The sequence below is a fragment of the Silurus aristotelis genome (genome assembly GCF_946808225.1).
Source record: "Silurus aristotelis genome assembly, chromosome: 8".
Lineage (NCBI taxonomy): Eukaryota > Metazoa > Chordata > Actinopteri > Siluriformes > Siluridae > Silurus > Silurus aristotelis.
In genome coordinates this window covers 13,138,222-13,153,165 of record NC_139581.1, presented here as the reverse complement: position 1 = coordinate 13,153,165, position 14,944 = coordinate 13,138,222, and the positions used below count along the sequence as shown (strand labels likewise).

At 34.2% G+C, this 14,944-nt stretch overlaps 2 protein-coding genes across 2 annotated transcripts; both read left to right on the top strand.

Annotated features, from left to right (window-relative positions):
• Positions 1-561: 561 nt before the first annotated feature.
• LOC310730579 (olfactory receptor 52K1-like) lies at positions 562-6,215 on the top strand (the record flags this gene model as incomplete). Its single annotated transcript, XM_083549595.1, has 2 exons — positions 562-1,150; positions 5,869-6,215. 2 exons carry the CDS (start codon positions 562-564, stop codon positions 6,213-6,215), a joined length of 936 nt encoding a protein of 311 aa, XP_083405721.1.
• Positions 6,216-12,831: 6,616 nt separating this feature from the next.
• Positions 12,832-13,776, top strand: LOC310729868 (olfactory receptor 52K1-like; the record flags this gene model as incomplete). Its single annotated transcript, XM_083548463.1, has 1 exon — positions 12,832-13,776. The coding sequence occupies one exon, from the start codon at positions 12,832-12,834 to the stop codon at positions 13,774-13,776; it is 945 nt and encodes a 314-aa protein (XP_083404589.1).
• Positions 13,777-14,944: the final 1,168 nt, after the last annotated feature.

The following is a 14,944-nucleotide window of genomic DNA, read 5'->3' as shown; positions in this document are numbered from 1 at the left end:
TTTAATGGATTTTAGATTTCAGAGGATACTTGTCCCAAAAGAATATTTGTGTGGGAGGGTAAGCATGGATCAACCTGTTACCTCACATGATTCTAAAGAAAGAATAGACCCACCTGGGGCCATAGGAATAGTATATAAAGCCAAGACTTAAATGTTTTTGAAGTGTCCAGAACAAAATCATACATGTGTTAACTAATTAAAAGACAAGAATTTCTATTCATTGATAGTAGAAAAAGTAATATATCACAGATTGTTTTGTTATCTTTGTACAGATTCAATTTGTGCTAAATTCTTTTTTTATTTTTAAAAAAAGTGTTTTTGATTCCCTTAAGAACTGAATTATCTTAAAAAAATATTTTAATAATGCATTAATATAGAATTTAGAATACAACATTTTATGATAATGGTGATTCCCTAAAGGTACTGGTACAGCTTGAAAGTTATTTCTAATAATAAGAAACATAACCGTAAACAGAATTTTATTTGGAAACCTACAATTTGTTATCCACTCAGACGTTTATACCTTTATGTATAATTTGGCAGATCTGAAATCTTAAAATGATGTTAACTCTTGTTCAGAATATTTCATTTAGAACATTTACACTTACTGGTTTTAATGATTTAGGGGAATGGCGAGCCATTTTATCCATTCCCTACCTTCTTTTATTTTTATTGTCTTCTGTATCAAACATTACACTCATATATTTAATTATATCTCAGAGGGCTCTTCACTCTCCAATGTGTATTCTAATTGGTCTTTTGGCAGTTGTTGACCTCGCTTTGCCAATATTTTTTGTGCCTCATATGTTGCTAAATTTCATATTTAACTGGAATGAAATTTCACTTGTAGGCTGTTTGGTGCAAATGTTTTGCATTCACTGGTTTGGTATATTTCAATATACTATATTGCTTTGGATGGCTCTGGATCGTTTTTTTGCTATATGCAAACCTCTTAATTACCACAAATACATGAAAATGAAACATTTTCTACAATTCATAATTTTTCCAGTTATCAGAAATTTAATCTTAATTACCACAATGGTGTCTTGGGCTGGGAAATTGACTTATTGTTCAACAAATGAAATAAATCATTGTTTTTGTGAAAACATGGCATTGGTTCAGCTGGCATGTGAAGATATTTCCATTAACAGTGCAATAGGGTTTTCTACAATTTTTTTATCAAGGACCACTGATTTTATTTTAATTACAATATCATATGTGATAATACTTTCTTCTGTTCTAAGATCCGGCAAAATCTGCTTTAAAGCTCTTAACACCTGCATTACTCATTTAATTGTCTTTGCAGTTAGTCTGACATTTCTTTTATTTGTTTTTTCGTCATACAGAATAAGAAACTTTTCTCCCTCCAGCCGTGTCTTCCTGAGTACAATGTATTTGCTTTTTCCAAGCTGTTTTAATCCAATTATTTATGGTATACGAACCAAAGAAATAAGAGAACAGTTTTTAAAAATTATTAAACATGTCAAGGTCTTTCCAAAGTAATCAAATATGCATATTGTCTCACATTATATACATACCATTACAAAAATCACTTTACTTTATAATAAAACAAAATGATATAGTTTTGCAGTTATATAACTACATTGCAATTTTAAAGTGTAGATTGAAATGAAAATTGTAATTGATTAATAAAAAAATATTCATTTAATGGCTGTGATAAGTGAATTGATTGTAATGCTTTTGGAGAGGAGTGAAAGGAACTTTAACTGTTATCGCTGTTCTGGTTGACCATGAATTTGCTTTTGTAGCCTTCCCATCTTCTAGCTAGTTCTCCTCTTTTTCATGACAACTACTAACTGGTAAGTCTATCATGCACTATATCTTATAAGCTGTCATTTCTTTAAAACCATAAAACAGTTAATATGTGCTCTCTTCTGTATATGTGAGCTCACAGATGGAAAAGAAAGGCCACTAATGGTGCAATTATACTCTCTTGTATTTTATTTCACAGAATGAAAGTAAGAATTGGTATTGGTATTGGTATTTTGATTATTCAACCCTGTGATCTGTCAAAGAACATTTGAATGATTTATCATCTCTTTGCACAAGATGATGTAATAATACCTTTTTCACCTTTGGGTTCAGTAATAGCTGCACTGACATGGCAAGGCCAGTTATTTTGTTTTGTTATAAATTCAATAAATTTAGTTTTGAGGTCAAACATTTAATATGAGTAAATTCCTACTTTCATTCAAGATCTAGAGATGTGTTAACCAAATTAGAAAATAGTTCTATAGTATTTATAGCATAATTATTTTATTTTTTTTATATCAATGAGTGGGTTTGAACAGAATGTGCCTTGTTCTATGTTGTTTAGCATGGCAAGATACATATCAAATATCTTCAGAAGATACATACATTCAATAAGGAATTTAAGAGGTTATTGTTCAATGTACAGGAAACAGTCATGCTGTGAATCCACCGAGCAATCAGTTGTTAATTATGAACACAGACATTAATAAATATATAAATTGATAATAGAGTTATATTGCAAATGCAATAAACGGAAGTGTGTGCATGTAAAAAGTGTGCATGTGCAATGTAGACATTATACTAAGAGATGTACAAAGTCTGCAAAGTTTGATTCAGTCCGTGTTGGTGATTCCATTTTACAGGGGGTATACATGTGTGCAAAATGTGCAGAGATAATCTGCAGTCAATGTTGATATTGCATTTTTGTGTGTTTGTGTGTGTGTCTGTATGTGTGTGTGTGTGTGTGTGTGTGTGTGTGTGTGTGTGTGTGTGTGTGTGTGTGTGTGTGTGTGTGTGTGTGTGTGTGCGCGTGCGTGTGTGTGCGCGTGTGTGTGTGTGTGTGTGTGAGTATGTGTCTGTGTGTCAATGTCTGTGTGACACCTGTATTAGACACCTCTCAGGCACAGAGTGTAATCTGTGTCTGCAGTGATTAAGGGAAGACTCAGTATTTGGGTGCCATTCACAGGCCTAATGATTTCTGTTGGTTAACTCCAAATGAGTCTGTGAATGGTAAGTCAGTGTGTTTCCCTGGTTCTGCCCCAGTAGTCTGTGATGTTTTGTAATACTTGCCACATGCTTTAGGTGTCAGCAGTATTGCAATGACACCCCAGTCTGCAGCATTCCCTCTCAGCAATCCTAATGACTTTTTACAGAAAATGCCTGGCATTATGTGTGGCAAATGCAGCTCATACAAAAAAAAATATTACGTGCCAGCTAAGGGATTGCCTATTCTTGTTTATTATGTTTGTTCATGTATCTTTTAGATAGAGCAGCAGTGGGGTGGTATGTTAGAACCTTAATCAGTTCAAAATAAGTTTATCATTCTAAATCAGTTCTGAGGTCCTGTGTCTTTCAGTGGCAGACCTACCAGGATAGCTGTACAATAGTTCAGTCTTGAAATGAAAAGGGATTGAACAAGCACCTGAGTGGCCTGTGTGGAAAGGAAAAGATGAAGTTGCCTTTAAAATCAACCAGAACAAATTAGATTAGCAATGAGAAAGGATCAGGAGAGTTGCTTGTCCATGGTTCCCTGCAGTAACTAAAAGTCAGATCAGAGAGTTGTCTTTGGGGATTTCATGATCGTGATGTTTAGATAAATCACCTGATTTGAGATGATTGCTGGAATTAAACTTTAGCTGATACGCTGCCATCCATGGTTGATTTCTACTGTCTATATTTTTGGAGAATTCCTGTCCATGCTGCTGTCCATCTGCTATTTTAAAAGCTGGTGCACTAGAGAGAACAGCTTCTCTGATTTTAAAGTTAGGTGGTTTCTAGTCTATTTTTATCTTTGTAGACAAGCATTGAAGGGAGCATAGCAATATGATGTTCTGGGATCAGTTATAGATAAGTTGCTTACTGTAGGTGAAATGGTACAACAGCAACTAGTTTTAATAATCCAGTCCTGAAATTACAATTGTTGAAAATTGGAAATCAGTATGAGCAAGTCAGTTCAGCAATATAATGGAAGTTAGACAGTTAATTGTCAATTTACCCCAATTTTGTTGCATTGACAGAATCTGAAGAGATCTAAGAGATGCCCAGGAAGATCATAAGATCCTGACATGGTATTACATCACTTTAAATAAACAGTAATTCAGTTTTCCTGTCATAGTTTGACATGCATTGCCATTGTGAAAGCATAGCCTTTGAATACAACCTAAATGTGTTTTATTAACAGAATATTTTTATTACAGTTCAACAATTTAAGTTGCTTAATTTTAACATTGTTTTAGCAGCATTTTACACATGCAAAAACATGCAAAAAAGAAGATTGTATGGCACATGTTTGGATGTACACAAATAAAATTATTATTATGAAGGTATGCGCTACAATTTAGCAACAACAATACAACCAAAAAAATTAAACATTCACTGTCAGGTAAAATCTACTCTAAAACTGAATTGAGCCTTTCTAGTTGTAATTACACTATGTATATTTGTATTTGGTTTATTAATAAACTGCTAATATCATTTGTCTGTTATTTGGAGATTATGATTTTCTTGGCAAAATCTAAAGAAGACTTTCAATATGCAGTGAAATTTACAGCTTGAATGAATCTCTTTGTTTACAGTGTAATATATGTATTTGTATTTATTTATTTATTTTATGTATTTAGCTTAGTTTTAATTACTGTAATTCTGTGAAAATGTCCTCTATTTTTACTGCTGTCTCAATGAACTCCATAATTTAATGGATTTTAGATTTCAGAGGATAATTGAACCAAAAGAATATTTGTGTGGGAGGGTAAGCATGGATCAACCTGTTACCTCACATGATTCTAAAGAAAGGATAGACCCACCTGGGGCCATAGGAATAGTATATAAAGCCAAGACTTAAATGTTTTTGAAGTGTCCAAAACAACATCATACATGTGTTAACTAATTAAAAGACAAGAATTTTTATTAATTTATAGTAAAAAAAAGTAATATATTACATATTGTTTTGTTATCTTTGTACAGATTCAATTTGTAGTAAATTCTTTTTTTATTTTGTAAAAAATTGTTTTTGATTCCCTAAAGAACTGAATTATCTTCAAAAAATCTTTTAATAATGAACAGGACATTATTCTTCGTGAATATATGCATGCATCAATATAGAATTTAGAATACCACATTTTATGATAATGGTGATTCCCTAAAGGTACTGGTACAGCTTGAAAGTTATTTCTAATAATAAGAAACATAACCGTTACCAGAATTTTATTTGGAAACCTACAATTTGTTATTCACTCAGACGTTCATACCTTTATGTATAATTGGCAGATCTGAAATCTTAAAATGATGTTAACTCTTGTTCAGAATATTTCATTTAGAACATTTACACTTACTGGTTTTCATGATTTAGGGGAATGGCGAGCCATTCTATCCATTCCCTACCTTCTTTTATTTTTATTGTCTTCTGTATCAAACATTACACTCATATATTTAATTATATCTCAGAGGGCTCTTCACTCTCCAATGTGTATTCTAATTGGTCTTATGGCAGTTGTTGACCTCTCTTTGCCAATATGTTGTGTGCCTCATATGTTGCTAAATTTCATATTCAACTGGACAGAAATTTCACTTGTAGGCTGTTTGGTGCAAATGTTTTGCATTCACTGTTTTGGTATATTTCAATATACTGTACTGCTTTGGATGGCTCTGGATCGTTTTTTTTTGCTATTTGCAAACCACTTAATTACCACAAATACATGAAAATTAATAATTTTCTGAAATTCATAATTTTTCCAGTTATCAGAAATTTTATCTTAATTACCACAATGGTCTCTTGGGCTGGGAAATTGACTTTTTGTTTAACAAATGAAATAAATCATTGTTTTTGTGAACACACTGCATTGGCATGTGGAGACATTTCCATTAACAATGCATTAGGGCTTTCTGTCATTTTTTTAACAAGGACTGCTGATTTTATTTTAATTACAATATCGTATGTGATAATACTTTCTTCTGTTCTGAGATCTGGCAAAACCTGCTTTAAAGCTGTTAACACCTGCATTACTCATATAATTGTCTTTACAGTTAGTCTGACTTTTGCTTTAATTGCTTTTTTGTCATACAGAATAAGCAACAACTTTTCTCCCTCCAGCCGTGTCTTCCTGAGTACAATGTATTTGCTTTTTCCAAGCTGTTTTAATCCAATTATTTATGGTGTACGGACCAAAGAAATAAGAGAACAATTTTTGAAAATTATTAAACATGTCAAGGTCTTTCCAAAGTAATCAAATATGCATATTGTCTCACATTATATACATACCATTACAAAAATCACGTTATAATAAAACAAAATGATATAGTTTTGCAATTATATAACTACATTGCAAATTTAAAGTGTAGATTGAAATAAAAATTCTACTTGGTTAATAAAAAAAAAAAAAACATTTATTGGCTGTGATAAGTGAATTGATTGTAATGCTTTTGGAGAGGAGTGAAAGGAACTTTAACTTTATCGCTGCTCTGGTTGACCATAAATTTGCTTTTGTAGCCTTCACATCTTCTAGCTAGTTCTCCTCTCTTTCATGACAACTACTAACTGGTAAGTCTATCATGCACTATATTTTTTAAGCTGTCATTCATTTAAACCCATAAAACAGCTTACAGCTTCTGTATATGTGAGCTCACAGATGGAAAAGAATGGCTACTATTGGTGCAATTATACTCTCTTGGACTCCTTTCCACAGTGTTTATCGGTATTTTAATAATTCAATCCTGTGATTTGTCAAAGAACATTTGAATGATTTATCATCTGTTAGCACAAGATGAGGTCATAGTGCATCTATTACTGAGCCCAAAGGGGAAAAAGGTATTGACATGGCAAGGCCAGTTAATTTTTGTTATAAATTCAATAAATGTAGTTTTGATGTCAAACTAATATAAGTAAATTCTTACTTTTATTCCATATCTATATCTACATGTGTTAACCAAATAAAAAAATAGTTCTATATTATTTATAGCATATTTTTGTTATATCAATGAGTGGGTTTGAACAAAATATGCCTTGTTCTATGTTCTAAGGAATTTAAGAGGTTATTGTTCAATGTACAGGAAACTCTTTGTTACACCATACAATTAAATTCTTATGCTGTGAATCCACCAAGCAACCTGTTGTTCATTTTAAACGTAGACACTGATAAATATATAAATTGATGATAAAGTTATAGTGCGAATGCAATAAACAAACGTGTGTGCATGTAAAAAGTGTGCATGCGCAATGTAAACATCATACCAAGACATGTACATAGTTTGCAAAGTTTGATTCAGTCCGTGTTGGTGATTCCATTTTATAGGGGGTATACGTGTGTGCAAAATGTGCCGAGATAATTTGCAGTCAATATTGATATTGCATTTCTCTGTGTGTGTTTGCGTGTGTGTGCGTCTGAGTATGTGTGTCTGTGTGTCAATGTCTGTGTGTCTGTGTGTATCGGTGTGTGTAGGAGGGTTGGGGGTATTATATACCTTTAGAAAAACAATTGTGGCGGTCCAACCCACAGCATCTCCTGACATTATCTCGCCTACAACTCCTCTGTTTTACATGTATAGGACAGGAAGAGCTGTATAATGTTATTACCAAAGCTTAATCAACATGTCAGTTAGATTCCATTCCAACTCATTTATTGAAGGAAGTGTTATATACAGCTGGTGAACCTCTTCTCTATATTATTTACTACTCACTATTGTTAGGTCACGTCCCTAAATCCCTCAAGTTTGCAGTTATCAAGCCCCTCATTAAAAAAACCTAAGCTGGATTCAAACACGCTAACGAATTAAAGACCAATTTCAAATATCCCATTTATGTCTAAGATTTTAGAAAAGATTGTTGCTGCCCAGTTCTGTTCCCACTTGCAAGAGAACAATATCTTTGAAGAGTTTCAGTCAGGTTTTAGGGACCATCATAGCACAGAAACTGCCCTAGTCAAAATCACTAATGACCTGTTTTTATCTTCAGACCAAGGCTACATCTCGCTGTTGGTTTTACTAGATCTTAGTGCTGCATTCGACACTATAGACCAAGATCTCCTCCTAGATCGTTTACAGAATTACATCGGCATTCAGGGACAGGCATTAAGCTAGTTTAAATCCTACCTGTCCGATCGTTACCATTTCGTAGACTTAAATGGAGAGTTATCTAGGCTAATGCTAGTAAATTATGGAGTGCCACAAGGTTCAGTTCTAGCTGGAATTAGCTTCCATTGTTATGCTGATGATACCCAGCTATATATCTCATCAAAACCAGGCGATACAGCTCAATTAGCTCGCATAACTGAGTGTATAAAAGAAATAAGAGATTGGATGACCCATAACCTTCTACTATTAAATTCTGATAAGACGGAGATTTTTTGATAAGACAGTTAGTTAGTTCAGTTAGTTCAGAACGCGGCAGCAACATTTCTTACAAGGTCAAGGAAATATGGTCATATAACCCCAAGCTTATCATCCCTGCATTGGCTTCCTGTTAAGTTTTGAGTAGATTACAAACTACTGCTTCTTACTTATAAAGCCCTAAATGGTTTGGCTCCCATGTATCTATCCAGTCTTTTAACACGCTACAATCCGTCACGCTCCCTGAGATCTCAAAACTCTGGGCTTCTAGTAATTTCTAGAATAAGTCTGCTAAAGGTGGTAGATCATTCTCACATTTAGCTCCTAAACTCTGGAAAAGTGTTCCTGACAGTGTTCGGGGCTCAGACTTCCTCTCCCAGTTTAAGTGCAGATTAAAAACATATTATTTTAGCAAAGCCTACACATGACACGTTTCACATCATACCCTTGTGCTCCAGAACATATGATCACATGCACATTATGCTACATTGTGCTGTTAATATCATGAACAGCAGCTACGCTAATTTCTCTTCACTGCTTTTCTTTCTCTCCCCATCCCGAGGCATCCTGAGGTTTGGCCAGCTCCAGTCACGTCCCACCTCATGAAGATTATGGACCTTTGAAAAAGTAGATGCTGAACTCGCAAACATCCCGAACCATATAGAGATGTACCAGTCCCAATTGGATCCCATGGAGAAGCTGATACTGGATCTGTGATGATCACAAATGTTGAGCTCAGTAGCTCCTAGTTTTATGACCATAAAAACTGTATAAGACTGTAGAAAGAACATTACTTATAATCAGTGTTGGGCAAAGTTACTTTTAAAAGTAATGCATTACAATATTGAGTTACTCCACAAAAAGGTACCTAATTACGTTACTTAGTTACATTTTATGGAAAGTAATGCGTTATATTACTTTTGCGTTACTTTTGCGTTACTTGTATCTCTTTCACGCCTTACAGGTGTAACAGGTGTAATATAGATAATTGCCATTAAAAAAATAAGTTATATTAGGTCAAAATAAATTTTTTAAACAATTAAAATGATTAATAACTTCTTAGAAAACATTAAGATGATCGACTAAATTTTGACCACAAGGCTGAACACTTTCCAGTCGCTCTTCTGTACACTGCTTTGCAAACTGCCTTCGCCGTCAGAAATGTAACTATCGAGGGAGAACATACCTTTCGCTGTCATCACGTAAAACAATTCCGAAAATATGACCCCGTCCTCGTCTACAACATTCTCTGCTTTATCATCAGCTTGAAACATTCTGAACGCTTTTACAAAGTTTGCGCTATTATTAGTGACCGTGGCAGTTTATCTTCCCACAAAGAGCAAATGAGCTGTGAATTTGCTCTCTATCTCCGCTGCGATGGCATCGTACATGTGTCTCCCACGGAGAACTTTTAATCTAAGCAGTCAATAGATCTGCAGTGGTGGAAAGTAGGCAATAGTTTTCTATATTTCTGTCTCCATTTCCATATATGCAACATTGCATAATGTTGCATACATGCAACATTACACACACACACACACACACACACACACACACACACACACACACACACACACACACACACACACACACGCAGACACATCTGTATGTTTTTTTTTTAAGTGGTATTTTTTTGCAGTTGACAAGAGCTTTTTAACAAAACATAATCTACACTTAACCATTATTCCTTTCTCCTTTTCCTCGACTATTTTAAAATAATGAGAATACTTCCATCACAGTAATGTAATGCTCTGGTCTGCCATCTCCGCTTCTGACCAGCTTCTGTTCCCACGGCTCGCACGTAGGAGTGCGCAATTCTACGTGACTACGTTCATTTTAATTCAGTATTTATTTTTTTATGCAAAATAATTTAACTTAAAAAGTAACTCGCATTACTTTTTTAAAAAAGTAACTCAGATATTAATGTGTAAATGTATAAAGTAACGCGCTACTTTACTCGTTACTCCAGAAAAGTAATATTATTACGTAACGCACGTTACTTGAAACGCGTTACCCCCAACACTGCTTATGATCTTATACTCCAGTACTCATGTTAGTTTTTACTCTCCAGTGTTCTTTATTGTTGAAAGATTTATAATCAAAATCTTGATGTCACCCAAATGAGGATGGGTTCCCCTTTTGAGTCTGGTTCTTCACAAGGTTTCTTCCTCATTACATCTAAATGCTTGCTCATCAGGGATAAATGCACACCGTTCACCTTGACTGTTGATTTCTGTAAAGCTGCTTTGAGACAATGTCTGTTGTGAAAAGCGCTATACAAATAAACTTGACTTGACTTGACCTTTTAGGCACAGAGTGTAATCTGTGTCTGCAGTGATTGAGGGAAGACTCAGTGGTTGGGTGCCATTAATAAGCCTAAGGATTTCTGTTGGTTTATTTCAGGTCCACAACTCCAGATGAGTCTGTGAATGGGTGAGTCAGTGTGTGTCCCTGGATCTGCCCCAGTAGTCTGTGATGTTCTGTAATACTTGCCACATGCTTTAGGTATCAACAGTATTTAAATGACACCCCAGTGTCCAGCATTTCCTCTCAGCAATCCTAATGACTTTTTAAAGATCAAACCTGCCCTTCTTGTAGTCACACGCATTATCTGTGGCAAATGCAGCTCATGAAAAAAACATTACATGTTTTCAAACAATACAAGGTGTAAATGCAAGCTAAGGGAGTGCCTATTCTTGTTTAATATGTTTGTTCATGTATCTATCAGATAGAGCAGCAGTGAGGTGGTATGTTAGAACCATAATCAGTTAAAAATAAATTTAGCGTTCTAAATCAGTTCGAAGGTCCTGTGTCTTTCAGTGGCAGACCTACCAGAATAGCTTTACAATAGTTCAGTCTTGAAATGACAAGGGATTGAACAAGCACCTGAGTGGCCTTTGTGGAAAGGAATAGATGATTTCTTTAAAATCAACCAGAACTAATTAGATAAGCAATGTGAAATGAAAAGGACAGTTGATTGTCCATGTTTACCCCAAGGTTCCCTGCACTAACTAAAAGTCAGATCAGAGAGTTGTTTGTTGACATTACATAATTTTAATGTTTAGATAAATCACCTGAGATGATCTCTGGGATTAAACTTTAGCTGATAAACTGCCATTCATGGTTGATTTCTACTGTCTATTTTTTTTTGGAGAACTCCTGGCCATGCTGGCCATGGATCAGTTATGGATAAGTTCCTTACTGTAGGTGCAATGGTACAACAGCAACACTTTAAAAGTCCAGTCCTGAAATTACAATTGTTGTTAAAAGGAAATCAGTATGAGCAAGTCAGTTTAGCAATATAAGGGAAGTTAGACAATTAACTGTCAATTTACCCCAATTTTTTTGCAATGACAGAATCTGAAAAGATCTGAGAGATGCCCAGGGAGATCTTGACATGGTATTACATCACTTAGAATAAACAGTAGTTCAGTTTTCCTGGGATAGTTTGACATGCATTGCCATTATGAAAGCATAGCCTTTGAATACAACCTGAATGTGTTTTTAACAGAATATTTATATTACAGTTAACAAATAAAATTATTAGCATGAAGGAAATTGAGCCTTTCTAGTTGTAAGTACACTATGTATATTTGTATTTGGTTGTTCACAAGGCAAGATTTGTATTTATTTTATTTTTTTATATTTATTTTATATTTCACTGATTAATTCTGTGAAAATGTCCTCTATTTTTTACTGCTGGCTCAATAAACTCCATACTTTAATTGATTTTAGATTTCAGAGGATAGTTGGCCCAAAGGTTCAGAGCAACAGTGGAGAGCTAAAAAACTACACAACAAAAAACCATTCACAATACATAATTTGCAAAAACCTAAAATATAATACAAGGTACTGATTCTGAAATAAAATTGAAGTCTTGAATTGTATTTAAATCTAAATATCTTTGTAATACCTACAAAACTATGGAAATATTATTTTGAGAGCTATACAGAATATCAATATGATGAGGAAACACAATATTTGTGTGGGAGGGTAAGCATGGATCAACCGGTTTCCTCACATGATTCTAAAGAAAGGATAGACCCACCTGGGGCCATATATATAGTATATAAAGCCAAGACGAACATGTTTTTGAAGTGTCTAAAACCAAAACCAAACTAATTAGAAGACAAGGATTTCTATTCGTTGATAGTAGAAAAAGTAATATATCACAGATTGTTTTGTTATCTTTGTACAGATTCAATTTGTAGTAAATTCTTTTTTTATTTTGTGAAAAAGTGTTTTGACTTCCAAAAGAACTGAATTAACTTGAAATGTTTTTTTAAGTAATGAACAGGACATCATTCTTGGTAAATATATTGATGCATTAATATATAATTTAGAATACAACATTTTATCATAATGGTAATTCCGTGAAGGTACTGGTACAGCTTGAAAGTTATTTCTGATAAGACAACACAACTGTTACCAGAATCTTTTTTGGAAATCTACAATTTGTTATCCACTCAGATGTTCATACCTTTATGTATAATTTGGCAGATCTGAAGTCTTGAGACAATGTTAACTCCTGTTCAAAATATTTCGTTTAGAACATTTACACTTACTGGTTTTCATGATTTAGGGGAATGGCGAGCCATTCTATCCATTCCCTACCTTCTTCTGTTTTTATTATCTTTTGTATCAAACATTACACTCATATATTTAATTATATCTCAGAGGGCTCTTCACTCTCCAATGTGTATTCTAATTGGTCTTATGGCAGTTGTTGACCTCTCTTTGCCAATATGTTGTGTGCCACATATGTTGCTAAATTTCATATTTAACTGGAAAGGAATTTCACTTGTAGGCTGTTTGATGCAAATGTATTGCATTCACTGGTTTGGTATATTTCAATATACTGTACTGCTTTGGATGGCTCTGGATCGTTTCTTTGCTATATGCAAACCTCTTAATTACCACAAATACATGAAAATGACCAATTTTCTAAAATTCATGATTTTTCCAGTTATCAGAAATATGATCTTACTTACCACAATGGTCTCTTGGGCTGGGAAATTGACTTTTTGTTCAACAAATGAAATAAATCACTGTTTTTGTGAACACATGGCATTGGTTCAGCTGGCATGTGGAGATTTTTCCATTAACAATGCATTAGGGCTTTCTTTAATTTTTCTTACAATGATTGCTGATTTTATTTTAATTACCATATCATATGTGATAATACTTTCTTCTGTTCTGAGATCTGGCAAAACTGTCTTAAAAGCTTTTAACACCTGCATTACTCATATAATTGTCTTGACAGTTAGTCTGACTTTTGCTTTAATTGCTTTTATGTCATACAGAATAAGAAACAAATTTTCTCCCTCCAGCCGTGTCTTCCTGAGTACAATGTATTTGCTTTTTCCAAGCTGTTTTAATCCAATTATTTATGGTATACGAACCAAAGAAATAAGAGAACAGCTTTTGAAAATTATTAAACATGTCAAGGTCTTTCCAAAGTAATCAAATATGCATATTGTCTCACATTATATACATACCATTACAAAAATCAAGTTACTTTATAATAAAACAAAATGATATAGTTTTGCAATTATATAACTACATTGCAATTTTAAAGTGTAGATTGAAATGAAAATTGTAATTGATTAATAAAAAAATATTCATTTAATGGCTGTGATAAGTGAATTGATTGTAATGCTTTTGGAGAGGAGTGAAAGGAACTTTAACTGTTATTGCTGCTCTGGTTGACTATGAATTTGCTTTAGTGTGTGTGTGTGTGTGTGTGTGTGTGTGTGTGTGTGTGTGTGTGTGTGTGTGTGTGTGTGTGTGTGTGTGTGTGTCTGTGCGTGCGTGTGCGCGCGCGTGCGTGTGACTTAGTGTCTGTGTGTCTGTGTGTATCTTTGTGTGTAGGAGGGTTGGGGGTATTAGACACCTCTCAGGCACAGAGTGTAATCTGTGACTGCAGTGATTAAGGGAAGACTCATTATTTGTGTGCCATTCATAAGCCTAATGATTTCTGTTGGTTTATTCCAGAAAGGTCCACAACTCCAGATAAGTCTGTGAATGGTTAGTCAATGTGTGTCCCTGGTTCTGCCCCAGTAGTCTCTGATGTTCTGTAATACTTGCCACATGCTTCAGGTGTCAGCAGTATTGCAATGACACCCCAGTGTCCAGGCATTCGCTCTCGGCAACCCTAATGACTTTTTAAAGATCATACCTGCCCTCCTTGTAGTCACACGCATTATCTGTGGCAAATGCAGCTGATGAAGAAATATAACATGTTTTCAAACAATACAAGGTGTAAATGCAAGCTAAGGGAGTGCCTATTCTTGTTTAATATGTTTGTTAATGTATCTATCAGATAGAGTGGAAACTAGACTACCAAACTGACTAGTCATAACAAAATGTGGGATGCAATGCCTGAACGTTTTTAGCACTAATGACAAAATGTGTTTAGAATAAAAATAAATAGTTTCTCTCAGGTTATGACATAATAAATACCTTTAATAGCTATTTTTCACATTTAAAGACATTCCAGCTCTACAGTACATTGACATACAATGTTTGTACTATATATTAAGAAGCAAAAAAGGTGAAAAGGAAAGAACACTGTCCGAAGTAGACTTTTGATACACACCGAAATGTTTATCTTGAATAAATCTCTTTGCTT